Genomic DNA, 27,345 nt, shown 5'->3' with positions numbered 1-27,345 from the left:
CACTTTCAATTCTAACATAACTCTATCTTCTGTGTAAAGCCCTTTTGCTACTAATTTTATGATGCTGGGTTGGGTGTGACATTAGTAGATGTGTAGAGCATCATCTTCCCTCATTTTCTGTAGGAGACAGAACAGCAGACTAGTAATTATGTGATCCTGGAGCAGGTCCTTCCAGAGTTCATACCCCGGCTTTGCTTCTGTATGATTGGAAGCAAGTTACGTAATCTCTTGCTGACAGTGTCTTCATCTATAGAATAGAATATAACATCCAGAGAATGCTGATGGGGAGTTTATAAGTTATTGTGTGTAAAGTGCTTGCACAGAACAAATGCTATAAAAGTGCTTTGCTATTATTATTAGACTTTTAGGACAAACAGGAGAAAGCTTATCAAGGTTCAGAAGAAACACTTATTGGGGCATTTTTAATTTAGTGAATTATGATGGGCTATCATTTTTTATCTCTGTTTCACTACTTTTTAAATTTTCTCTTTGATCATAGTCTGTCTCAGCTGTTGACTTTCCAAACTAGTATATCTACCTTTTGGGTATACCTTTATGTATAAGTTCAATCACATTTCTTGTTCCTTTTCCCCCTACCTCAGGATTTCTATTGTAGACTTTTTCTTCCTCTGTGTATAATGACTGTCAATATTTATTTCCCTTGTTTACCAAAAAATAAAAAAAAAAAAAAAACAAAAAACAGACCTTACCACCTATGGAACAATAGCGCCTATCAAAAGGGGCTATTTATGACTGAAGGTAATATTATGGTTCATACTAATAACAAGCATTCCAATTAGGTGATTATATTTTAAAATCTAAGCTTGTTTGAAGAGTTATTTATGTTTATAAATAAGGTAGAGACAATCCATTCATAAGTGCTGTGAGAAATAGCTCCAGCAATTTTCCTCTGAGTAGTGATGTTTTATAAGTGATTGAATTCAATCATGAAATTGCAAGGCAATTCAAGTTCTCCTGGAATGGAAACTGCAATGTTATTGCCGACAACCACCTCTAACAGAGGACATTCAACATAATTGACCATTTTCACAATACTTTTCATTTTCCATGTGATATATGAATAATGAATAGGATAAAGTGCTAATTATAAAGGGCTTTTTGTGTCCTAACATGCTTTTAGGGTCAGAATTGAAGTAATGCTTGTCCAGCTAACAAAAATGTGGGGGTACTAATTGTTCAGGGTGCTCTGGGAAGTGCTATGACCCCCACACTGCTTCAGATTGATAGATTGCTTTCTGTTGTGGGCTGTGCATGATTAATTTCGAGATAATCGCGTTTATACTCTCCTTGTGCACCAGAAAATAGCTCCCACTAGGTGGGTGGGTGAATGGTTGTGAAAACGAGAAGAGTCCAGAGGGCTCCCAAACCTTCACTTTCCTGAGATTAAGCATTTAAAGTTGGCAAATGTAAAAAGGGGCTTTAGGGCCTGACCCAGGTTTGAACTCTCTATCCAGAGAAGTTAAATGATAAAACATGAAAGATGGCTAAGTGTCATCCCAGCTCACTTGCTATCACCTGCTGTGCAAACCTAAGCCAATTCCATAACCCCAGAAACAGCTGCTGCTGCTGCTGCTAAGTCACTTCAGTCGTGTCCGACTCTGTGCGACCCCATAGATGGCAGCCCACCAGGCTCCTCCATCCATGGGATTTTCCAGGCAAGAGTACTGGAGTGGGTTACCATTGCCTTCTCCGAAACCCCGAAACTAAGTTTCCTCAAATGGTTATAATTCCAGCCACTTTGAGCACTGGGAATCGTGGAATTAAGGAACAGAATGGAATGCTGAGTATATGGCATCTTATCTATGCTTGAACAGGTTTTTAAAGGAGAGAGGGAAGAAAGAAATTACATAGCTGTCATGAAGATTAGCTTTGGAAAGCTCCTCCCAGGCAGCTTTATCTTTATCCCGATGGGTCAGACTTGAATGGGCTTCCCCGGTGGCCCAGCAGTACAGAATCCACCTGCAGTGCAGGAGACTCAGGAGACATGGGTTTGATCGCTGTGTGGGGAAGATCTTCTGGAGGAGGGCATGGCAATCCACTCCAGTATTCTTGCCTGGAGAATCCCATGGACAGAGGAGCCTGGCGGGCTACAGTCCAGTGGATTGCAAAGAGTCGGATGCAACTGAAGCGTCTGAGCATGCACACACACATCAGACTTGAATACTAAGCATCTCCCTCTTATTCTGGAAGTTCTCAGCATCAGTTTCCAATGCTATAGTAAAGAATCTTCCAGAATCTCTTAGTAGAAAGCTAAAACCTGGAGCAAAATTAGTTAAATCCTCTTCCAATGTGTCACTGGATGAAGCTTCAAAATAGTTAATAACAATGTAATTTTAGAAGGTAATCATCCTCATCATGATGTTATTGCCATACAGATCGGATCACTTTTAAGCTAATTTAATAAAGGACAAACACTAGGTGCAAAGACTCAGAAGATATTTTTATAAATGAGCTAAAGCAATATAAGTCAAGTCAGTTGAATTTTTTGCTAGACAAATCAATTTCAGCTCAGACAGAATTGTAAGTTTTAGTATTTGTGATTTTTCATGATAAAAAATGGATACGTTTTTTAAAGAAGGGTCACGCTATATTGAAAAATGGACCTTCTATTGATAGACCCATTATGATTAGAACGCTTCAAGTAGTTATTCATCGATCTCACATCATTTTAAATGGAGCATTTTTAGTCTGCCAAATTAGATGCCGTTGGGCTATTCAGTAGTCTGGCAGGTCTCAGGTGGAAGAACATGCCAACAGTCTCACAATATTCCCTGCTACGATAAGGCAAGGGCTCATCTCTGGACCAACTTCTTGGAAGAAGTGACATTATTCTTCATAAAAAGGTTTTATTTCAGCATTACAAGCTTTGTTTATAAATGTGTGTCTGAGGAAGGCCGGCTTCACACTCAGATTTGTTTGTAAAGCAAGATGTTCTATTGTTAGTTTCTGGGAATATGGTTCAACCTTGGATAGAGTCAAATTTGTGTAATTATGAATCAGGCTGTAATAAGCTTCTACTGTAGTTTAAGAGAAGTTGCAAGATATAAGAGAAAGAGACCTATTTTAAAAAACTCATACTATTGTTCTCTGGTGGCTAAGAAGAAAGAATCTGCCTGCAATGCAGACTTGGGTTTGACCCCTGGGTAGCCATGATTCCCTGGAGAAGTAAATGGCTACCCACTCTAGTATTCTTGCCTGGAGAATTCCATGGAGAGAGGAACCTGGCGGGCTACAGTTATGGGGTCACAAACAGTTGGACACAACTGAAAGACTAACACACTCACTATTGTTTCTAGGTGATTTGAATTCCAATTTCTAGCCCAACTGTGTCATGGCCTGAGGGGACAGTTGACTCAGACATAGGACATCTTGGCCCTAAGAGACTAAAGTCTAAGGAACAAAACGTAAAAAGAGACAGAGAAGCTCAAGGGTATCTGGGTTTGGGAATCTGTCATCTGATTAAAAACAGATCTGTTAGAAGACACATGAGTTAAAACACTAGTTGTATTGAATTTGTCAGGATGCAAAAGCACTGTTGAATAAGGAGTGCTACTCTGACAGCAAGGCTCCTGTATAGTTACACCTTGGCAGAAGCCTCGAGATGATTTAGGGAACCAGAGTGCCACCTGCTTCTTGTTTTATGCCCAGATAAACCACCCAGCCTGTCTGACCCCAGATTTCTCACTGGTAAAGATGGTATAGCATCATCGGCTCAACGGACATCAGTTTGATAAAACTCCAGGAGATAGTGGAAGACAACCCACCAGAGCCTGGTGGGCTGTAGTCCATGGGGTAGCAGAGTCCAACTTGACTTAGCAACTGAACAGCAACAAAATATAGGAAAGCAAATAACATTTTGGGTTCTTTTCAGCTCTGTGATCCCATCACTTCCAAACCTTATTCTACGTGTTTCTAATCAGCAAGGCATCAGCCACCACCACAGTGATCTCCTCAAGGCACCCAGGCATGTTTTCCCAGAGCACTAGTTTTCCCTGGCTGCTTGGTTTCTGATTTAAAATACTTTGTCTCCAAGATTTTTAACTAATATATATAACTGTTGCTATCTCTTAAAACAGCATATTACTAAGCTCATGATCTTTTGACATTGAAAAGTCAGAGATCAAATCCCAACTCTGTCACTTAGTAGCTACATGATGTTGAGTTAGTTAATCTCTGTGTTGTTGTTCAGTTGCTCAGTCGTGTCCACTTCTTTGACTGCAGCATGCTAGGCCTCCCCTGTCCCTCACCATCTCCTGGAGTTCACCCCCAGTTCATTTCCATTGAATCAGTGATGCCAACCCACCATCTCATCCTCTGCTGCCCTTTTCTTGTTTTGCCGTCAATCTTTCCCAGCAACAGGGTCTTTTCCAATGAGTCGGCTGTTCACATCAGGTTCAAATCTCGGTGAGTCCTTTTCTGTTCCATGTAAGATAAAGACAATGATATGTGTCTCACACGATTTTTTGTTGGTATTCAAATGACATAAAATATGCCAGGCTTAGAGCAAAAGCTCTCTGGAGGATGGAGGTTCTTTTTAACAATCTCATCAGGATGTTTAAAAAATTGGACTTTAGGGTGCTAGAGACAGTGTGAACTTGAACAAGTTACTTAGGTGCATATATTAGCTCCAGCTGCCATAACAAAATACCTTAGACTGAGTGGTTTAAACAACAGAAATTAGCTTCTCACAATTCTGGAGGCTGGAAGTCCAAAAATGAAGGTGCCAACCAGGTTGGTTTCTCCTGAGGCCTCCCTCCTTGGTTTGTAGATAGCTGCCTTCTCACCGAGTCCTCACGTGGCCTTTCCTCTGTGCCTGTGTATCCCTGTTATCTTTCTCTCTTCTTGTAAAGAAACAGTTCATAGTGCATTAGGGCCCCACCCTTATGACATCTTTGAACTTTAATTATGTTCTTAAAGGTCATACTTCCAAATTCAGTCATATTGGAGGGGTCATAATTTAACCCATAACAAGAACAGAAAGTCAGATTGCAGTAGATTAAAAAGAGAAGCCTGGCGTGCTGCAGTCTATGGGGTCACAGAGTTAGACACGACCTATCGAATGAACAACAACAAAAAGAGAACAGGAGGGAGGAAATGGACCTGGTGGATTTAGTTCACTTCTCAGTTGACAGTGCAGGAAAGGAGAGGAGAAAAAAATGCTCCTTTTAATCAATGGTATTTCTCTTGGTATTGAGAGAGTTTGGCAAAAAAAAAAAAGGTTTGGCATCGAAAACTTGGGTATAAATTCAACCCCTGTCTCTTCTTCTATGTGACACTGGGACACACATTTCTTCACCTCTATGCGACTCATTATCCGACTATGTAAAAAATGGACAGTTCTATCTCATCGTGGAGTTATTATGAGCATTAGAATTATATCAGCAGAGCACCTAGCCCATCTCTTGGGATTTAATGAATTCTAAGTAGTGTATTGAAAGGGCTTCCCTGGTAGCTCAACTGGTAAAGAATCTGCCTACATTGCAGGAGACCTGGGTTCAATCCCTGGGTTGGGAAGGTCCCCTGGAGGAGGTCATGGCAACCCACTTTAGTATTCTTGCCTGGAGAATCCCCAGGGACAGAGGAGCCTGGCAGGCTACAGTCCATGGGGTCACAAAAGTTGGACAGGACTGAGCGACTAAGCACAGCACAGTGAGTTTAAAAAAAACAACCAAAGCACATGCTTTTAAACAGTAGCTGAGTCACACTGTGAATTTCCAGTCCTTTTTGGAGTCATGTTGTGCTCTCTGCAGAGTTTGCCTCCAGGAATCTGAGTCTTGATTAGGTTAGGTGGTGCTGCTGCTATAACTTATCATATGCTGGTGATTGCTGATGATTTCAGGTATGTTTTTAGAGCTTGTCAGCCTTCTAGAAATAAAAACAGCCCTTTGGCAAGTAGGAGTCATTAAGAAGTGAGGTACCAGTCAGCTAAGTAAACGAGAGTCTGCAGGCAGACTCTTCAAGTGTGATGCTTTGAATACTGCATGTGATGCTCATCATCACACTTAGTTCACTTACACTGATCCTCTGGGTCTTTTGTCTCAGTCTCAGCACATCTGTAAATCTGCATCAGCTGGAGGTAGAAACCAGGTTGATAGTGTGGTTCAGCTTGCTGTGTGGTTGCAAAGGTTGAGAAATTAATGTTCTGTCTTGTTTCTTTCCAATGGAAGGGTCATTGGGTCCAAAGGAGGTTATGCTATGATTGAGAGACTGCTCAGAAAATCTAATTAAAATTTCCTCTACTTTTGCCCAGGCTATGTTTCTCAGAAAAATGCATAGAGAACATTGTAATTCCAAACAAGACATTCAAGATCCACCAACTGTCCACTAACCTCAGTTTGAGAAATAATTTTCCAGAAGGCAGCTAAGGTTCAAAGGGCTCCAGAGGAAGGGAAACTTTAGTGGCAACATAATTTGTTTCTTGATTCACTTATTCCTTAATTCCATATGAAGATTTTAGCAGAGGTTCCTTGTGGAGAGAAGGGGTTCAATGGACAAATACCGTTTGAGGTCAATGGGTTAAACGAAGTTAAATAGAATTCTGTTGAAAATTCTCCAGTGCTTTGCTCTGAAACAGCATTAAACTTAACAGACTCTCCCAAGTCTACATGGACAAAAATTCTTTTTTTGTGTAGAGAATCTTTGGGAAATTATATGTATATATAATTCACAAAGCAAAGTACAATATTTTAGCATTTATCCATAAGTATGGATTCCCTTGGCTGCACAGTGGGGTGTAGTCAGAAGCTCCCCTTGGCTCCAGTCCATCCCATGTGAAGGCTGGGTTTATGCCGTCAAACCAGCAGTGGAGTCCTTCACTCAATTCAGCACCTAATCTGATGGACCTATTTGTAGCCCCTGGCAAAATACTTGATTTTAATGGAATCTTCAGAGTGTATTAGTGGAGTCCTGCCTCATAGTTGCATGATACAAGTGTGGTACTGACTGTTATTAAACAAAATTCCATTTTTATCACTAGTACTTAGTATATATAGGGCTTCCCTGGTGGCTCAGTTGGTAAAAAAATCTGCCTGCAATGTTGGAGATCCAAGTTCAATCCCTGGGTCAGGACAATCCTCTGGAAAAGGAAATGACAACCCACTCCAGTATTCTTGCCTGGGCAATCCCACAGACAGAGGAACCTGGTGGGCTACAGCTCATGGGGTCACAAGAGTGTGTATATATGTATCTATATATAAGTCTATATATATATATATATATATATATATATATATATATATATATATATCTTAAAAACCTCAAATGTGTTTTGAGATTTTAAGATTGTTCATAATTTTTACACTTTTCAATCTATATTGTAAAAATGTTCATATTGGGATGTTTAATGACTAGAAAGTTTGAAAAACTATTCTATAGAATTAGCTTAATATTGTATATCCTGGGAAATATAAAGACCTTTATTGGCAGTGTGAGATCCTTCCTGTGGACGTGTCACAAGCATCCAGTAAGCATTTCATTCCATTTTTGTTTGTTGTGAATACCCATTGGTGAGCAGTGACTGTTCTTAAGACCTTGGTTTTCCTCCACAGACAGCGTGGAAGATGAACTGGAAATGGCCACCGTCAGGCATCGGCCCGAGGCTCTCGAGCTTCTGGAAGCCCAGAGCAAATTTACCAAGAAGGAGCTCCAGATTCTTTACAGAGGATTTAAGAATGTAAGAACTTTCTTTCTGACTGCTTTCACACAGTTCTCAGAGGATCATTGAAAAATGAGAGGGAAAAGTAGAAAATGTGCAGTTCTATGATATCTCAGCATATGTACACTTCTTATCAATCTTTTCTACATATGAAAATTGTTGATGTCCATTTGGACTTTGATTCACTTTGGTACACTATCTCTCATACAATCAAACAAGAATGAGTACAGAAGAAAGGTTTACTCAAGTCAATTCCTAGTTAGGATTTTCTTTTTCCCTTTCAGTTATATTGCCATAATTTCAATAAGCTCTAACATCTATAAGTTTAGTTGTGTGTAGATTGGGGCCCATCAAAAAACTCGTTTCCTGGCACTGGAGAAAAGTCATGATAAGTTTGATAGTTTCTGAAAGACCATGTTAACCATGGCTCTGGACCACAGGTATCTGTAGGTCCCTGTTTCTGGTTCTCTATGACCCAGGTGGGTCTATCATGCTCCCTCCTGAGGGGAGCATCTTCAAGAGCTGTGATTGTCCTTGGACACCAAAGGGCAAGGGTGAGAGTCAACAAATGGACTGGGCAATCTGCCAAGCACACGGTCTTAGGGATGCCTTGCTATGTGCTTAGCATTAAGATAAATACTGCTGGTTATGAATAGGGAGAGAACACTTGCTGTCAAGAAATTATTTGAAAGTAATTCATCCTGCAAAGTAGTAAATGGTCTTATATTAAATGGCATATGCAGCCCAACAGGTATTCCACTCTTATATGTATGTAAACCATAGTTACACATGCTACAGGTGCCCCTTGGGAACTAGATGAAATTGCTTTGATTCCTCCTCACATCTTCTCCCTTACAGTCCCCATTCCATGGTCTGTAGGAATCTATAGTGTCCAAAGATTTCTGATGATGCCAGCCTCTTTCAATCTGTCCATCTCAATACTCTCTCTGTCCAACCTCATGCAGATGAAAAACCCTGCCTCTTCTACGGTATCCATACAAAAATTTACCTGGAGAATTTGTAAAACTAGTTGCCTTTTCAGAATATTTTTATAAGGATCCGACATGCATATTGCATGCAACTTTCCACCATTATTCTCTCTGAAACCATGGACTCTTTCTCTATCCCATTTCTGCTCCTCACCACTCTCTTTGCCTGCACTTCCTAAATGTTTCCTTCCACTGCTTCTCTGAAATGCAGTTCTTCTGACAGCCTTTGTGGGGATTAACTAGGGTGGTGAGGAAGAAGATACAATGGAACTAGGTGCTTACCCCACACAAGCAGGACTTATATTATACATTGTAATATATAATCTATCAAGATGATGCACACAAATAAATAGGCATAATGAGAAAGGGGCTTTGAAAATTAGGCTCTAGAATTATTAGTCATGCCTAGGTTATACCAGAGAGTAAAGTCAAGTCTTTCAGTCGTGTCCAACTCTTTGGAACCCCATGGACTGTAGCCTACCAGGCGCCTCTGTCCATGGGATTTTCCAGGCAAGAGTACTGGAGTGGGTTGCCCTTTCCTTCTCCATGGGATCTTCCCAACCCAGGGATCGAACCCAGGTCTCCAGCATTGCAGACAGACATTTTACCGTCTAAGCCACCAGGGAAGCCACACCAGAGAGAGGAAGAAGTTGCTATGAGTCAGTTGCACTGACCACTGACAGCAGCAACCCACTGAGTGGTGAGGACGAGGAAGAGAAGAGATGAAAACGACCAAGTCTTGGATAAAAGTAAATGCTAAGTTAAAGCTCATCACAGAATAAAACTTTAAAGGCATTCCTGTGAATATCCAAACTTCCTTGTTCCAGATGAGAGATCTTGTGATAAATAAGCTTTTTTTTTTTAATTTTTCTTTGCAACAGTGGAATATGCATCAGATGCCAAATGGTTGTCAAGTAGAGAACTAACGTCTCAGCATCCCTGCATTCCCCCACTACTTCTGTGTTATTACTTCGCTGCCTTCAGTGTAGGGCTCTCCATTTGGGGTCCTGCTGCCTTTCATACCATTTGTTGCAAATTGGAATCACGATTACTGCCATTATCAACCTTCGGAGCCAGCATCTCTGCAGTCTGTCCTCTACAAGTGGCCCTTCGTGAAAAATTGGCCAGGCTCTGAAGTCTGCATTGTTTCATTGCTTTGTTTTATTTTTTTCTTTGCCTGCCTGTCTTCTTTTTCTTTGCTCCCCTTCCCTCTCTTTTCCTGACCCCTTTTCATCTTTTCCTATCCTCCTGATCCCTTCTCTATTTCTTCATTCTTCCAATCTCTCCTTCCTCTTTTAGTTCCTTTGTCTCTTCTTCATGTCAATTCTTGTCTCCTTATTTTCACTTCTTCCCCTTCCTTCTTGTCTTTAATTTTTATCTTCTCTCTTCATTATCTTTCTGTTCCCTTACCCCATCCCATGAGATAAATATCCAAAATATCTGAATGTGCCCAAAGCATATTTTATATAATTCTTTAAATGAATGGGCTTCATAGTTTGCTCAAAATATTACTATCAATGTCTCTGATAAATAAAAGAAGAGTGACCCTTTAATTTTCATTCATTTTCTTATAGTCAGAGTACAACTCAAATGTGGTCTAATATACAGCAAGAGAGGCCTTAAAGCAGCACACTCTTATTTTACAGAATGACAGCAGCCTGAACCAGCTTAGCATCAGAGAAAGGAAATTAACCACTGGGTTTCTGAACACCAATTATCTCAAGTCCTTAAGATCAAAAAGTCATTTCCATGTCACTAATTGAGATATTCATTCTTTTTTTGAAAAGACAACCTATAGTATGGGAGAAAATACTTGCAAATCATATACATAAGAAATATGTATCCATACTATATAAAGAAATCTTACAACTCAATCCAAAATCAAGAAACACAATTTAAAAATGGGCAAAGGACTTGAATAGACCTTTCTCCTAAGAAGATATACAAATAGCCAATGAGCACATGAGAAGGTGCTGAACATAATTAGTTTCAAAAAAATGAAAATCAAAGTCACAGTTAGATACCACTATATACTCACTGGGATGTCTACAATAAAACAGATAAAAACAAGTGTGGAGAAGTTGGAAGCCAGATACAATGCTGGTTGGAGTATAAAATGGTACAGCTGCTTTCCAAAACAATATGGCAGGTTCTCAGAAGTTAAATAAGAGTGACCATATGACACAGAAATTCCTCTCCTAGGTATATACTCCCAAAGAAGTAAAAACGTATGTATACTCAAAAAAAACTTGTATATGATGTTCACTGTAGCATTAATCATAATTGCCAATAAGTGCAAACAAGAGAAATATTCATGAACTGAAAACTGGATAAATAAATATGCTACATTCATACAATCAAATTTTTTCAACAATAATAAAAAATGAAATAAGTCATGGATGAGCTTTTAAAATATTTTTTAAGTCAAAGAAGCTAGTCATAAAGAACAATATAAAGTATGACTGCATTTATGTAAAATGCTGAGAAAAGATTGACAGACAGTGCATTTGTAGGGGTGTGGCATCAGGGTTTCTCATTTGGATGATTAAAACAGTCTTAAGAATTCTTAAGTTGTGTTGATGGTGGCCACACTTCTGTGAATATACTAAATATCACTGGCATATTCATGTTCAAGGAGTCTATTGTATGATTTGTAAATTATATCCCAATAAAGCTGTTAAAATTGATATAAGTAAATAAATTAATTGCATAACATTTAGCTCCACATCAGATATTCCAATAATCCCAAAACTTCTCTGGAAATGACTGAGTCCTGTAAATGTTGGCATGTCATGTGGAGGGATGATAAATGCATTACTTGTGTGATAACACAGGAAAGTAAGTCAAGTTCTATTCCTGCAACAACTCATAGCCCAGTACAAGAGGTTGTCCAACACTAGGTTGTTGTTGTCTAGTCACTCAGTCTTGTCTGACTCTTTGCCATCCCTTGGACTGCAGCACACTAAGCTTCCCTGTCCTTCACTGTCTCCTGGAGTTTGCTCAAATTCATGTCCATTGAGTCCGTGATGCCATCCTACCATCTCATCTTCTGTCATCCCCTTCTCCACCTGACTTCAATCTTTCCCAGCATCAGGGTCTTCCAGTGAGTCATCTCTTTGCATCAGGTGGCCAAAGTACTTGGAGCTTCAGCTTCAGAATCAGTCCTTCCGATGAATATTTGGAATTGATTTCCTTTAGGATAGACTGGTTGGATCTCCTTGAAGTCCAAGGGACTCTCAAGAGTCTTCTCCAACACCACAGTCTGAAGGCATCATTTCTTCATTGCTCAGCTTTCTTTATGGTCCAACTCTCACATCTGTACATGACTACTGGAAAAACTATAGCCTTGACTATACAGATCTTTGTTAGCAAAGTATGTCTCTGCTTTTTAATAGGCTGTCTAGGTTTGTCATAGATTTTCTTCCCAGGAGCAAGTGTCTTTTAATTTCATGGCTGCAGTCACCATCAGCAGTGATTTTGGAGCCCAAGAAAATAAAGTCTCTTACTGTTTTCATTATTTCTCCATCTATTTGTCATGAAGTGATCATACTAAATTATTTATCTTAAGTTAAGGACTATGAAAGAATTGCTTCCAACTTTTACTGTCATCCTACCTATACTACTATATTACTCCTCCACAATCACTAGCAAACTTCCTGCATTCTAATGAACAACCTGCAATAATTCATGAAGAAGTTGCAAGTAATCAGGTTAGACGTCTCAGAACTTTCCAAGCCTAATCTACCTGTCTTTGACCAGGCATTCTTTAACTTCCCTTCTGCATACATGATCCTAACAGCACTCAGTCCCTCATGTCTGTTCAGGATCTCGTGCCTTTTATTAAAACTTTCTCAGGGACTTTGATCCTGCAATTTTCACTCCTCTCCCCTGAACCATCAGCTACTCCTTCTATATTAGAACATTCTCCAATGTGGAGTTCAGTTCAGTCACTCAGTTGTATCAACTCTTTTCGACCCCATGAATTGCAGCACTCCAGGCCTCCCTGTCCATCACCATCTCCTGGAGTTCACTCAAACTCACGTCCATCAAGTCAGTGATGCCATCCAGCCATCTCATCCTCTGTTGTCCCCTTCTCCTCCTGCCCCCAATCCCTCCCAGCATCAGAGTCTTTTCCAATGAGCTAATTCTTTGCATGAGGTGGCCAAAGTACTGGAGTTTCAGCTTTAGCATAATTCCTTCCAAAGAACACCCAGGACTTATCTCCTTCAGAATGGACTGGTTGGATCTCCTTGCAGTCCAAGGGACTCTCAAGAGTCTTCTCCAACACCACAGTTCAAAAGCATCAATTCTTCGGCACTCAGCTTTCTTCACAGTCCAACTCTCACATCCATACATGACCAGTGGAAAAACCATAGCCTTGACTAGACGGACCATTGTTAGCAAAGTCATGTCTCTGCTTTTCAATATGCTATCTAGGTTGGTCATAACTTTCCTACCAAGAAGTAAGCATCTTTTAATTTCATGGCTGCAATCACCATCTGCAGTGATTTTGGAGCCCCCAAAAATAAAGTCTGACACTGTTTCCACTGTTTCCCCATTTATTTCCCATGAAGTGATGGGACCAGATGCCATGATCTTAGTTTTCTGACTGTTGAGCTTTAAGCCAACATTTTCACTCTCCTCTTTCACCTTCATCAAGAGGCTTTTTAGTTCCTCTTCATTTTCTGCCATAAGGGTGGTGTCATCTGCATATCTGAGATTATTGATATATCTCCCAACAATCTTGATTCCAGCTTGTGCTTCTTCCAGGCCAGCGTTTCTCATGATGTGCTCTCATGATGTAGAAGTTAAACAAGCAAGGTGACAATATACAGCCTTGACATACTCCTTTTCCTATTTGGAACCAGTCTGTTGTTCCATGTCCAGTTCTAACTGTTGCTTCCTGACCTTTATATAGGTTTCTCAAGAGGCAGGTCAGGTGGTCTGGTATTCCCATCTCTTTCAGAATTTTCCACAGTTTATTGTGGTCCACACAATCAAAGGCTTCGGCATAAAAGCCTTTGGTAATAAAGCAGAAATGGATGTCTTTCTGGAGCTCTCTTGCTTTTTCGATGATCCAGCAGATGTTGGCAGTTTGATCTCTGGTGCCTCTGCCTTTTCTAAAACCAGCTTGAACAACTGGAAGTTCACAGTTCACCTATTGCTTCAGCAATATGTGGAGTTGGGAGGCAGAAATATACAGTCTTACCACAAGTCCTTCTGCAGCTACTGGTACCTTTGTGTACTGTTCTTCACAGCAGATTATCTCAACTTACCCTGAGACCATGCTGTCTTCAACCTTATCATCACTCATAAGATGGTAAACATGTTCTGAGCACCTGTGGGGCACCAGACTCCCAGACCAGTGCTTTCCAGACTTCGTGCCCACAGGAACATTTCATGAGGGAAAGGGTCCTCAAGGAACTCATGGTGGGGTGGGCGGGGACCCAGACTGAAGACAATGGTGCAAACAAGTGTGATGAGAGCCTTGGCCTCTGGAGCCAGCCTAGGCTGGGATCAGATGGTGAGGAATGGGCTTCACCTGGTCAGTCCTAGAGATAGATGCCTCCCTCTGTCTGCGTGTCTGTCCCTATCTCTACCCCTCACTCTCACACATTCTATCTTAGAATCAGGCTCTCACCAGCAGGATGCCAATGCAGTGCCAATGATCCTCAGTCCAGGCGAGGAGCCTGGTGTTGAAGGGGTCAGCGTGCTATCCTCAGTGTGTGTAGAATAGAAGGGTAAAGACCCAAGATACTCACTTTTAATGAAACCTTTTAAAACTCTTGTATTTTGATTAAAAGGATAAACTATTCATCAACATCTTAAAACAGCTGTTATTTATATGAAAGTAGTTGAACATCCCTGAAAGTAAACATCACAAGTGCCCCCCACCCAGTCTTTTCCCAGTCCTATATATCTGATAGCATTTCTCCAAAATATATTGTTAATTTAAATGGGAAATGGGAGTAAAGGAAGATAGTGAGAGAATTCATTAGCCCCTCACCATATCTTATCCCCACATTTTAATTTCTCTTACCACATGCTAAACTGGGTCTTCAAAAGCAGGCTACTGACAGAAATGAAGAATACAGTACAGTGCTTCTCAGTCTTTACTGTGCCAGGAATCACATAAAGGATTTATTAAAACAGATTGCTGGACCCCAGTTTGAAAGATTCTGATTTAGTTGGTCTGAGATTGGAGTGGAAAATTTGCCTTTCTCATATGTTTCAAAGCAATGCTGATGCTGCTGGTCTGGGGACCACACATTGAGAATCACAAGTACAGTTCAAACACCAGAAACATTGGTGTCACTCAGACTCAGGTCCATATCTGATTTGTTTAGGGAGATCCCTTTGAATCAGTGGTCTCTCTGTCCTCATCTCTACAAATCGGGATAATGTAACTTCATTACATGGACTTTGCCTTGTTTTGATGTTTTGGAGGGTTTTTTTTTTTTTAATAAATTAAGATAGTAAACATGAAGTTCAGCAAAAAAGAATTATTATAGTGTGGCCCTAAACAGTCAACTTCAGTTTTATGTTCCATCAAAGTGGGGCAGTCATGGTTGACCCAAATATCCCCCACCAGGGTTTTGGGTTTTGAGCTACATAATTATATATTAAAAAGTATGTGGAAAGATGCAAGGTGTTAGCTACACATCAGCAATTTCATGTTACAATCATCTAGGGAACTTTAAAAACTACAAATAACTGGTACTATGCTTGGTAATTCTGATATAATTGCTCCCAGAAGAAGCTTGAGCATCAGGATTTATAAAGCTCTCCAAGTAATTATAATGTGCAGCCAAGTTTGAGAACCACTGAACAAGATGTATAAGATTGTAGCCATAAAGTTGCTTCTATCACACACTGAATTGACCTCTTTGTGATGAGCCCGATAATGGCAAATATTAATAGTTAAACTGACTACTTGGAATCTTAAGCCTTTGGTGTGTGGGATGGTGTGTGTAAGTGGTCTTACCTCAGATGACCCTGATTCAGTTAAACCTCGGCTGATGCTTACTAATCTTTTTTTTAAAGTCTTAATTTTTTAAAAATCCCATTTTAATAGACTGCTAACAGAAAGTTGTATTTGAAAAAAACTGACCTAGAAGGTCATACAAGAATCTATATACATAACTCATAAACTTGCTTTGCTGTTCTCTTTCAAAATCAAGCATAATTTCAGTCAACACTAGGTGATAATGAATTGTATTCTGAGCATTAATTTTTAATATGGCTATGCCTTTTGGACATTTCCTCTCATTAATTAATAATTTACAGCATATTCTTCCCATTTTTCAAGGCACAGGATGAAAGATATTTGCAACTAGTTAGACCTAATATGTTTTGGACACCTGGCTACTTCCTGTTCCAAGTCTTTCCCTGCTTCCTTTTCTCTCACTATTTTGAATTTTAATAGGTCAAAGTATCTTTTAAATTCAAATACATCTTTAAGGTATCACTTTAATACTTGTAAATGTCATTCTTCCCTAAAAATGTTGTGTTAGTATTCTTTATGTCTAAAAGTACAAGATGTCTATATTAGTTTTCTACTGTGTGTAATAAATTACCACACATTTAGTGACTTAGAGAAATGCACATTCATTATCTCACAGTTTTGAAGGTCAGGAATCCAAAAATGACTTAATTGGGTCTTCTGCTTGGGACCTCATAAGGCTATAATTCAATTATTGGTAAAGCTACCGTTCTTTCTGGATTTAAGAGCCCTCATCTAAGCTCATATGGTTGTTGGCAGAGTTTGTTTCCTTGTGATTATATTTCTGAGGTCCTCACTCTTGTGCTAGCTGCCAACCTGGGACCACTCATCTCCTAGGGCAGGGGTCCGTGACGCTGGGCCATAGAATGGTACCAGTCCATGGCCTGTTAGGATCTGGACTAAACAGCCGGAGGCAGGTGAATGAAGTTTCATGTGTATTTACAGCCACTTCCCATCATTCACTCACATTACTGCCTGAGATTTTTCCCATAGGAGCTCAAACCTTGCTATGAATTTCACATGCAAGGGATCTAGGTTACTCACCTCTTTTGGGAATCATCCTGAAACCATCCCCCACCCTCCCCGGTCTGTGGAAAAATCGTCTTCTATGAAACCAATCCCTGATGCCAAAAAGGTTAGGGACCACTGTCCTAGCAGCTGTCTGTAGTCCCTTACCAATGGCCCTATCAGAGACTTTTTCATAACATGAAAGCTAACTTCTTCAAAGCCAGTAAGAGAGTCTCTCTACTCTACTAAATCAGAGTCTTATTTAAAGTAACATAATCATGGACCTAACATCTCCCATCACCCTTGCACATCCCAAAACTCAAGGCAAAGGGATAAAAAAGGGCATGATTTGTAGGGAGTCACACTTGCATGGTGTCCATCACAGTGGTGTTTGTGAGGAAAGAGGAACCGCTATGGGTTAAAATGGCTAAATTCAGTCTGAAGTAACTTTCAAGCACAGTTAATCCCACCCTCAATATTATGCCTGCAGTCCAGACATCTTACGTATTTTTCCCAAAAGTAACACTAGCCTTTCCCCCTGATTTCTACAAAAGATTTGATGTAATAGCAAATGAACCAGCAGGAGAGGAGAATTCTTTGATGGGGCATCCCTACCCTTCTCGAAGGATTTGAGAACTTCTGCACTTTAAAAATAGATTAAGGGAACTGAGGGTGAAATTATAGAGATCTACATTTTTTTACAAAGAACATGAACATTAAAAGCTCTAAATCCCATTTATGGTGGAGAGGGAGAAGCTGGGAGTTTTGTACATGCCTGGAAAAGAGTGGAATCAGGTGATTAGGGTAGAAAAATAAGCTGCTAATTGTATGAGGCAATTTCTCTTTTGTCACAAGCCCTCAGAGTTATTCTTGAGGCTTTCATAGACGGATTGTGTGACCTTCAGCAAATCAATTCATCCCTGGCAGCTTCTGTTTCCCTGTCAGCAAATTAGGGATTAAGATCTTCCCTTCCAATCATGAAGGGAGGTGGGTAATAATTGGTTTTGTACAGCTCTTGAAAGAGTGAGATAAAACTCTTCCTTAAGTGCAAAGTATTACTCATGTACTTTAGATTCAAGGTATAAGAACAGTGAAAATGTTATTTTCTATGCCCTAGCAGAGTTTTCTGTCAGACTTCCAAGAAGCAGGGCTTCCTGAGGAGAAGGTTGTCTACAGGTCTGAGCAGATAAACATGGCTGTCCTTCTGACTCCCAAGTCCAGCATGGTCCGTGTGCTCTTCTGGGCTCAAACCTTTCAACTGCCGTTTCTCACCATGAGCAGATAGCCTCTCGGGGCATCAAATTTTAATTTGAAGATTCAGGACATTAATACTGATATAAATGAGAAGATGATGAGAAATGTTCTGCATAATCCCTTTCATTTAGAATGTGAAAAATAGACTTTAAAGTCCTTTAGTATTTCCCTCTCATTCTTCTAAGTACTAGGGTAACTAAAATTCATAAGGTAGATCTGTGATATCAAATATATTGCATTAAACATGCATTTATGTGACATATATACTTGGGCAATGAATGCTTCCTGGTTTGTTTCTTTTCTATCTTAACCTAATAAGATGCCATGCAAACAGGGTGTAAATTGAAATATGTAACTGTCCTATCTACAATCTCTACAATCAGCTCTCCATTCCACCTTGCTGGGGTAACTATTAATTTTCTTCCTTATTCTTCTAGATAATTTTTATAGGCATGTATTTATGTGGGTGTGGCAGAAGCAGGGGTAGATTCTTTTGACATATATCCTAAAGATTAATTATTTTTAGCTGACAATGAATAATTAATCATGAACACTTAATTTTACTTTCAAGTAACCATTATATCCATGTTGACCAGAAGTTCCCTGTTTGGGGACACTTCAGTCTAGTGGGTTGACTTTCCAACTCTCAGGCTCCTCTTTGTTTGTTTGGGAGTCCCCATTGGGAAAGCAGCAGTTTAAGGATTGCATGATATTCCATCCTTGTTTCAAAGAGGGATTTACCCTTGAAGAGCCATAACAACTCTACCCAGCATTCCCCCTCTCCCTCTATGAAAGTAAATAAACAAACAAACAAAAGTTAGAACTCGAGAAAAAAAAAGAAATAAAAAGTAGACTTAAGACTCTTATTTCTGTTTAATCTGTGAGCTTCCTAAAGACCATGTCCTGAGCTTGATGCACCTCAATATTCTCCACTCATAATTCCAGGCATCTGGCTCATGGTACCACTCAGAAATTGATTTTGGAATTAAAGTATTAGACCTTAATCACAGATAAAATTCATTCTGTATCATCCATATAATATCTAAATAATAGTTTTTGCTTTCATTAAGTGAAATACATATGCAAGATATTTAACTGATCTTTGCCTCCTAAACCTATCTTTTCTCAATAAATGTTCTCTCCATTGGTCTGGTCACCTAGAAACTCAAATATCTTTCTGAACTCTTCCCTTAGAATCTCCTGCCTCTGATTCATCTTCACGTTCAGTCAGTTGTCCAGTCTTCATATCTCATATCTACCCCTTCCTTCTCTTCTACACGGTTGCTTCTTCACACACATACAGCTACCATCTTTCACCTGCATGACCATATGGGCTCCCAGTCTCCTGGTCAACCTTGCAAGCAAAGTTCTCTAAGGATAGCACTCTCAGTCCTGCAGAGGTAACTCATCTCTGCACAAAACTGCACATATTCTGGAGTAAAATGTCAATGTGACTAGTTCTGGTTGCCAGTTCTGGTTGCCACTGGGCAAGACTTGACCTCTCTGGGCTTCACTTAGGTCATCTGCAAAACTGGAGAAACATCATTTCACAGATGTTTTGCAAAGATAATGGAGGTAAAACACAGAGACAGAACCTGTCACGTGATGACAATCCAAAAGCAGGTTTATGATCATTACTCCCATCATTATTATTATCATTAGCAACACCGTCATCCTGCTGTCTCTCTGAATCATGGTACTGTCTAGAAGCTCTTCCCTAAGATGTCTTTGCCCGCACCTTGCCCTAAGGACACACTGGGAAAGAGTGCACTTTGTTTTTGTTTGATTTCACTCTGTTTTGAATTATTGGAGAAACTGACATAGTATTTCTCCTAATGACATCCTGACTGAGATTTTGTGAAAAATCAAATGATGTAACATAAACTGCAATGTTTTAAACATAAAATGCAACCTAGAGATGCACGTAATTTTAAAAAACAATTTGCATAAGAGCAACTCTCATAGAAAGCAAATATTTCCTAGAAGCACTTCCAAAATCTTCTAGATTTTTTCCCACAACAAAAGATCAAATTTTATTTTTCTCTCAAGTCACAGGAGGGCTGGTCCAGGCTGATGGGGAAATTTTCTTTCATCAGGACATTCAAGGATCCAGGTTCCTTCCAGCACATTGCCCTGCATCCCTTGGCTGGGCTACTGGCCCCATCTGCATTGTGTAAACTAGGTCATTTTCATGTTACTATCCTGAGAGAAGATGAAAGAGCCATAGACAGGGGCAGGTGATTGTGCCAAGTTAGACGTAACAAAAAAGATATATGTGTATATATATGTGTGTATGTATGTCACTCTCATTACATCGCATGGGCTCAGTAGCCACATAAACTGTCAGGGGAAGCAAAGAAATGTCATCTCTACCTGGATAGCAGTGTATGTGGATAGAGGGAGAATTTGGTTTAGAAGAACAACCAGTACTCTGCAAAAATCAATAAAATACTCTACTGAATTTTTCTAGAGAATCCTACAGATTTCTCAAGTTAGTTTAATTAATCCTCCTGAGATAAAGTTTTTTAGTCTGGGAGTCATGTGTCTACTGACCTCAAACTCACATATCCCTTGAGGCATCAAGAATTTTTAAAAATAATAATAATAGTCTGTCTTCTGAGTGTGTCAAGGCTTGCTACTTCACTTAGCACAGTATCAGAAATGAATATACAGCAAGTTCAGGAGCTGCTTCCTCTAAGGGTTTATGAATACTATTTGTTGTACAAGAAACCCAGTCTTCATGATCCAGAACCCAAGCACAGGGTGGTGGTAAGATGCTATGTGGATCAACTTTAACAGTATTACTCTTTCTCATCTCTTTGGATGAACTAATTAATTCATACAAATAAATCACTGGGAGCCCAATAAATAATTTTTTCAAATTCAGTACATGTTCCTTAAAGAGCCTGCTGTGCAACTTTGGGTGTCTTGTGGCTAAAACTAACAACAAATCCAGGGCACCATTCATCACTGCAAGTTGCTAGTGGTTAACCAACCCCATAAAGTCATATCTTTTTCCATTTTTTACAATTCCACTTCAGTGTGTTCATTAATATAAACCCAAATGGCAATTATTCCAGTGATCCTGGCAGGCATTCAAATCTTCATTAAAATAAAACGTGGCCAAACTTTGTCTTTTCAATGCTACATTTGAGTTGAGTGTGTTAGATTATATATTCTCAGAAATCTGTGCTGAATAATTTAGCTTCAGAGAACTACAAAGGAATGTCAAAAGAAAATGAGACAGAATCAGTAATTTCCTTAACTATGCCCATTCTAATGAATTATGCTTAATTTATGACATTCCAACTCCCATAGAATTTTAGGAGATTGAGTCAAAACTTCTCATCTCAAGCTCCTCCCAGTTGTAAATACTTTCCATAAACATGTGTGAAGCACTAATCATTTACTGGATACTCACTATATGCCAGGTACTTTGCTAATATTAGATATGTATTTATGAATAAAAGAGAATTGTTTTCAACATTAGAGTTTGGTGTAAGAAGGATGTAGTTAATAAGAAAGGTAAAAAATAATTAAGGGCAAATTGTGGTATATTTCATGAAGGAGACAGACAGAATTCTGTGAGTGAGACCCGTATGTGGGCATAGGGGACCTGGAAAGTGTGATGGTTAATTTTTGTTTGTTGACTGGATTAGGCCTTGGTGCTTGATTGTTTCCTCGAACACCAGTCTAGATGTTGCTGTGAAGCTATTTTTGTAGGTGTGATTAACATCTACAGTCAGTTGACTTTAAAGTGGATGACCCTTGCAATAGTACTGGAGTGGATTGCCATTTCCTTCTCCAGGGGATCTTCCCGACCCAGGGATCGGACCCAGGTCTCCCACATTGTAGATAGACGCTTTACTGTCTGAGCCACCAGGGAAGTTGATAATATGGTTAGCATCACTCAATCAACTGAAATACTCAAGAACAAAATCTAAGAGGTCCCAGAGAAGAAGGAATTCTGCCTCAAGACTGTAACAGAGTTTCCAGCCTACCAGCCTGCCTGTAGATTTCTGACTTACCAGTCCCACAATCCTATGAGCCAATACTTTAAAATCCACCCTCTGTCTCACTCTCTGAATTTTGTTTCCATGAAGGGCCCTAACTGATACATGGATGCATGCTTAGTCACTCAGTCCTGTCCAACTCTTTGTGACCCCATGGCTGTAGCCTGCCAGGCTCCTCTGTCCATGGAATTTTCCAGGCAAGAATACTAGAGCGGGTTGCCATTTCCTACTCCAATGTTGCTGCTGCTGCTAAGTTGCTTCAGTTGTGTCAGACTCTGTGCGACCCCATAGACGGCAGCCTACCAGGCTCCCCAGTCCCTGGGATTCTCCAGGCAAGAACACTGGAGTGGGTTGCCATTGCCTTCTCCAGTGCATGAAAGTGAAAAGTGAAAGTGAAGTTGCTCAGTCGTGTCCGACTCTTCGAGACCCCATGGACTGCAGCCTACCAGGCTCCTCCACCCATGGGATTTTCCAGGCAAGAGTACTGGAGTGGGGTGCCATTGCCTTCTCTGTCCTACTCCACTAACTGATATAAAAGATCTTTACTAACTCTAGGTGTTTTATGTAAGCCCTAAGGAAAGGATCATTCATGAAAAGAGCAAAGAAAGGGTTATCCCCAGTCGAAGAAACAGCAAGAGTGAAAGTCTTAAGAAAGGGGAGGTTAACATGATTGAGGTTGAAGGAGAGAGGGATTCATAAGGTGAGGCCATCCCCAGGTGGGCATGGAGCAGGTCACATAGAGTATTGTAGGCTAGATTTGTTTCTGAGTATGATAGGAAGCCACTGATGGTTTAAGTAGGAGACTGACATGACCTGTGTTTTTAAAACACTCTATTTGGCAGTAAAGGGTTTGATCAAGGGGGAAGGATGAAGAAGAGAAAATCAGTAAGGAAGACATTGCAGGAGTCTAGACACGATATGGTGGTGAATTGGACTGAAAATTGTGGTATTTCAGATGTAAAGGAGGTTAAAAGTGAAAGTGTCTGATCATTTTATTTTCAAAATAAAAATGACGGAATTTGATGATGGATTGAAAGTGACCAGTAGAAAAAGAGTAACAATACAGATGATTCCAGGTTTTCTGACTTACACAAATGGAAAACATTTGCTAAGAAACAGAAAATTGGGATAAATATGTTGAGTGGGTCAGGGACCAAAAGTTCAGAGTTAGTTTGTCTCATAAAGTTTTATAAATTACTATGGTTGGTAGTTGGGACTGAAGATATAAAGTTAGTTAGATATAAAGTTAAGAGTCACCAGCATATAGGGTCATGAGAATATATGATTAGTAGCAACTATAGCAAAAATAACATGTATTGAGCACATTTCATGAAAAAACTCTTTTCAATGTACTTTCAGTTCAGTTCAGTTCAGTCGCTCAGTCATGTCCGACTCTTTGCGACCCCATGAATCGCAGCACGCCAGGCCTCCCTGTCCATCACCATCTCCCGGACTTCACTCAAACTCATGTCCATCAAGTCAGTGATGCCATCCAGCCATCTCATCCTCTGTCATCCCCTTTTCCTCCTGCCCCCAATCCCTCCCAGCATCAGAGTCGTTTCCAATGAGTCAACTCTTTGCATGACGTGGCCAAAGTATTGGAGTTTCAGCTTTAGCATCATTCCTTCCAAAGAAATCCCAGGGCTGATCTCCTTCAGAATGGACTGGTTGGATCTCCTTGCAGTCCAAGGGACTCTCAAGACTCTTCTCCAACACCACAGTTCAAAAGCATCAATTTTTCAGCGCTCAGCTTTCTTCACAGTCCAACTCTCACATCCATACATGACCACAGGAAAAACCATAGCCTTGACTAGACGGACCTTTGTGGGCAAAGTAATGTCTCTGCTTTTCAATATGCTATCTAGGTTGGTACTTTAGAGGTAATTAATTCCCTTCATTCCCTGAATAGCCCTATAAAGTAAGCTTTATAATATATGATATAATAAAGAAACTGAAGCACAGAATGGTTAAGTAACTTTCCTAGGGTCACACAGCCAGCAATGAACAAGTCTGGAATTTGGACCAATACACTTTGGTTTCAGAGCCCATGCTCTTAACCACTGGGAATGACTGAAAAGAGAAAATAGAGAATTCAGGCTTGGGATGTGAACAAGGCAAAGACAGCAAAAAAAAAAAAAAAAGAAAAAACCAAATTGAAGAAGCACAGAGATATGGGGATAAAGCCAGGAGAATATGGAATCACATCAGCCTAGAGACCATACTCCTCCAGGAAGTAGGAAATATGTTGAATGATGCCAAGCAGGCAAGAAAGAAAACAAGATAAAGACAGAGATGTGTCTATATCAGTAAAGGCTCTTGGATGGTAAGCAACAGAAACCTAGCCTAGCTAAGAAGAAGGGTAAAAAAAGAAGTCTTTGGCAGCATCTAAGGCAGCTCAGAGAACTGAATGAAGACACGAGCACCCAAGCCCTGTAAGAGAGAAGCACTTGGGAAGCTCCAGGGAAGCAGTCAGGAGTGAAGTAGCGATGGTAAGGCCGTAGTGTTCACCGACCCACAACTACATCCACATCTCTACCCACACTACTCATTTTCTATGTTTTAGCCATGTTGGACTCCTTTCAGTTTCCTAAGTACAAATTCTCTCCAGAAAAATTACCAAATTCTGATCCCTGCAGGAAGAAATGTGGAGGCAGGACCTCTGCTTAGTTGGAAGAGTTGGAAGCACAAAACACACCCTGCCCTTGGCTGTGTTCTCCTTTCCTCCCCAGACCCCTGTCTACAGGCTGCATTTCTTTTTTTAACATTACTGGAGGGAAAAAATCACTTGTGGTAAAGAGCTTCTGATTTTTTTCTGCTCTTGCAGCCTTTTCACACGTTATTTTCTGAAACACACTTTCCCTATTATTTAGTATGGATGGTTCCTCCTAATGCTTCCAATAGCATCTCAAATCTTGCCTCTGCTGATTACCTGTCTGTATATTACAGGTCTATGTAGGTCAAATCACTACTCCCAAATATATTCTATCACTGCACCCAGCTTGTTCCTTTCTCAGTATTTATGATCATCTGCAATAATTAATTAACTTGTTTATTTGTTTTCTGAATCCCTATGAGATGGGATATTAATGAGGGCAGGACCACTGACACTTGGGTCACCCACTTATACTCAGTACCCAGTAATTTTCCTGGGACAGAATAGGTTTTTAATAGGTATGTGTTGCTTAAATAAATGAATATGTTCAAGACAGCTCAGACAGCTCCCTCCTTAACTTTGAGCAGGGTTGTGGGCACTCTGTAAAGGGCCCCGGGGGTCAGTCTCAGCCTCAGGGGATTCCTCTTGGCTTATTCTTCCCTTTAAAACCTGTTCACCATGTTATGGTATCTCTGTTCTCCATCCCTGGGTTCTGGGTTCTTTGCCAACCTTTCAGGTGAGCTCTCTGTGGAGACCTAGACTGTGGACCCCTCACGAGTTACCTTCTAGGTATTCTTGTGTCCCCAGACCTGTAGCCCTTCACAGGACATATCCCTTCTTCACCAAATACCTAGTTTAGGGGTGCTTCTCTTGCTCAATGGTTCTGGGAAATGGCTTGGAACAAAGACATATAAAGATTAAGAAAGTAATGGTCTGTCTTTAAATGCTTCACAAGCTAATTACAAAATAAACCTTGAGTATAAGATCTGTCTGCAAAAAAATACTTTAGGAACACCATTTGTAAATATTTTAACTTATTGTAGTTGAGGCTAACAACTTTGCCTGCCTGCTAAGTCTCTTCAGTCATATCTGACTCTGTGCAACCCTATGGACTGTAGCCTGCCAGGCACCTCTGTCCATGGGGTTCTCCAGGCAAGAATACTGGAGTGGGTTACCATGCCCTCCTCCAGAGGATCTTCTCAACCCAAGGATCAAACCCGCCTCTCTGACATCTCCTTCATTGGTGGAGGTGGGTTCTTTACCACTAGTGCCACCTGGGAAGCCCAGCAACTTTGAGGAAAGAGTTAATATTTGTCTGATCAAGTTAATCACCATAAAATTAATTTGCATAAATAACCAATTTATATGGTACCAAATACCATGTTACAGAAATGGGTGGAAATATATCAGAGTTAATAGGTTAAAGAACTTAATTTCCTATTAATAAGTTAATAGGAAAACTTCAGGAATGGAAGGGAGAAGCTGGAGAACTATCAGGGGGCAAATATGACCCACAAAGATTTTGAGAACCATCACTGAAATATCTTAAGGGAAAAAGAGAGAATCATGTCACCAGATGAGGTATGTTATTAATGTTAATAAAGCTTGATATATAGCATGCACTAAACATTATCTTAAAAATGCCTTCACACACATTAAGTCATATCATTTCAAAGCCACGTCAAGAGAAATGTTAACATTTTGTGAAAGAGGAAGTAAGCAAGGGGCAGCATATTTGTAAGAATGACTCAGAATTACAACGTATTTGGTGACAGAATCTGGATCAGCTAAAGTTTTAGCTTTTTGTCAATTTCATTTTGTCAGAGCAACATCTACTCATCATGAAGAAAACTTTAAACAATGTCATCTACAAATAATAAGAGGGCACCTTCAAAAACCAATGAGGAGATGACAGGACCATTTCATTAGAACAGATAACAGTACTCCAGAAGATTAGCTCATTGGCATCTTGAACCGCTTCCTAGTACTATTCATTTTTTTTTAATTTATTTATTTTAATTGGAGGGTAATTACTTTACAATTTGTAGTGGTTTGGCCATACATTAACCTAATACTGTTCAAAGACCTTTGGTTAACAAACAGAAATGCACAGTGTGAATACAAATAACACCTACCGAATCATTTAAGCTGATGGATCTTACATTTTTTTTCTTTTATTTTTTTTTAATTTTATTTTATTTTTAAACTTTACAATATTGTATTAGTTTTGCCAAATATCGAAATGAATCCGCCACAGGTATACATGTGTTCCCCATCCTGAACCCTCCTCCCTCCTCCCTCCCCATACCATCCCTCTGGGTCGTCCCAGTGCACCAGCCCCAAGCATCCAGTATCGTGCATGGAACCTGAACTGGCAACTCATTTCATACATGATATTATACATGTTTCAATGCCATTCTCCCAAATCTTCCCACCCTCTCCCTCTCCCACAGAGTCCATAAGACTGTTCTATACATCAGTGTCTCTTTTGCTGTCTCGTACACAGGGTTATTGTTACCATCTTTCTAAATTCCATATATATGCGTTAGTATACTGTATTGGTGTTTTTCTTTCTGGCTTACTTCACTCTGTATAATAGGCTCCAGTTTCATCCACCTCATTAGAACTGATTCAAATGTATTCTTTTTAATGGCTGAATAATACTCCATTGTGTATATGTACCACAGCTTGCTTATCCATTCATCTGCTGATGGACATCTAGGTTGCTTCCATGTCCTGGCTATTATAAA

At 39.9% G+C, this 27,345-nt stretch overlaps 1 protein-coding gene across 2 annotated transcripts in view; it reads left to right on the top strand.

The window, feature by feature from the left end:
* KCNIP4 (potassium voltage-gated channel interacting protein 4) overlaps nucleotides 1-27,345 on the top strand; it is a 244,023-nt gene that overhangs the window by 128,389 nt on the left and 88,289 nt on the right. Inside the window, exons 1-2 of one of the 2 annotated variants that reach the window (XM_055588139.1) lie at nucleotides 7,571-7,693; nucleotides 22,433-22,453. In XM_055588139.1, the coding sequence (XP_055444114.1) occupies nucleotides 7,592-7,693; nucleotides 22,433-22,453 (123 nt within the window). In that variant the 5' untranslated portion in view covers nucleotides 7,571-7,591. Of the gene's footprint in view, nucleotides 1-7,568; nucleotides 7,694-22,432; nucleotides 22,454-27,345 lie in introns of those variants that run through there. The other variant, XM_055588138.1, reaches the window with a different exon arrangement.

The sequence above is a fragment of the Bubalus kerabau genome, chromosome 7 (genome assembly GCF_029407905.1).
Source record: "Bubalus kerabau isolate K-KA32 ecotype Philippines breed swamp buffalo chromosome 7, PCC_UOA_SB_1v2, whole genome shotgun sequence".
NCBI classification, from domain to species: Eukaryota; Metazoa; Chordata; class Mammalia; order Artiodactyla; family Bovidae; genus Bubalus; species Bubalus kerabau.
This window is presented reverse-complemented; position numbering and strand designations above follow the sequence as displayed.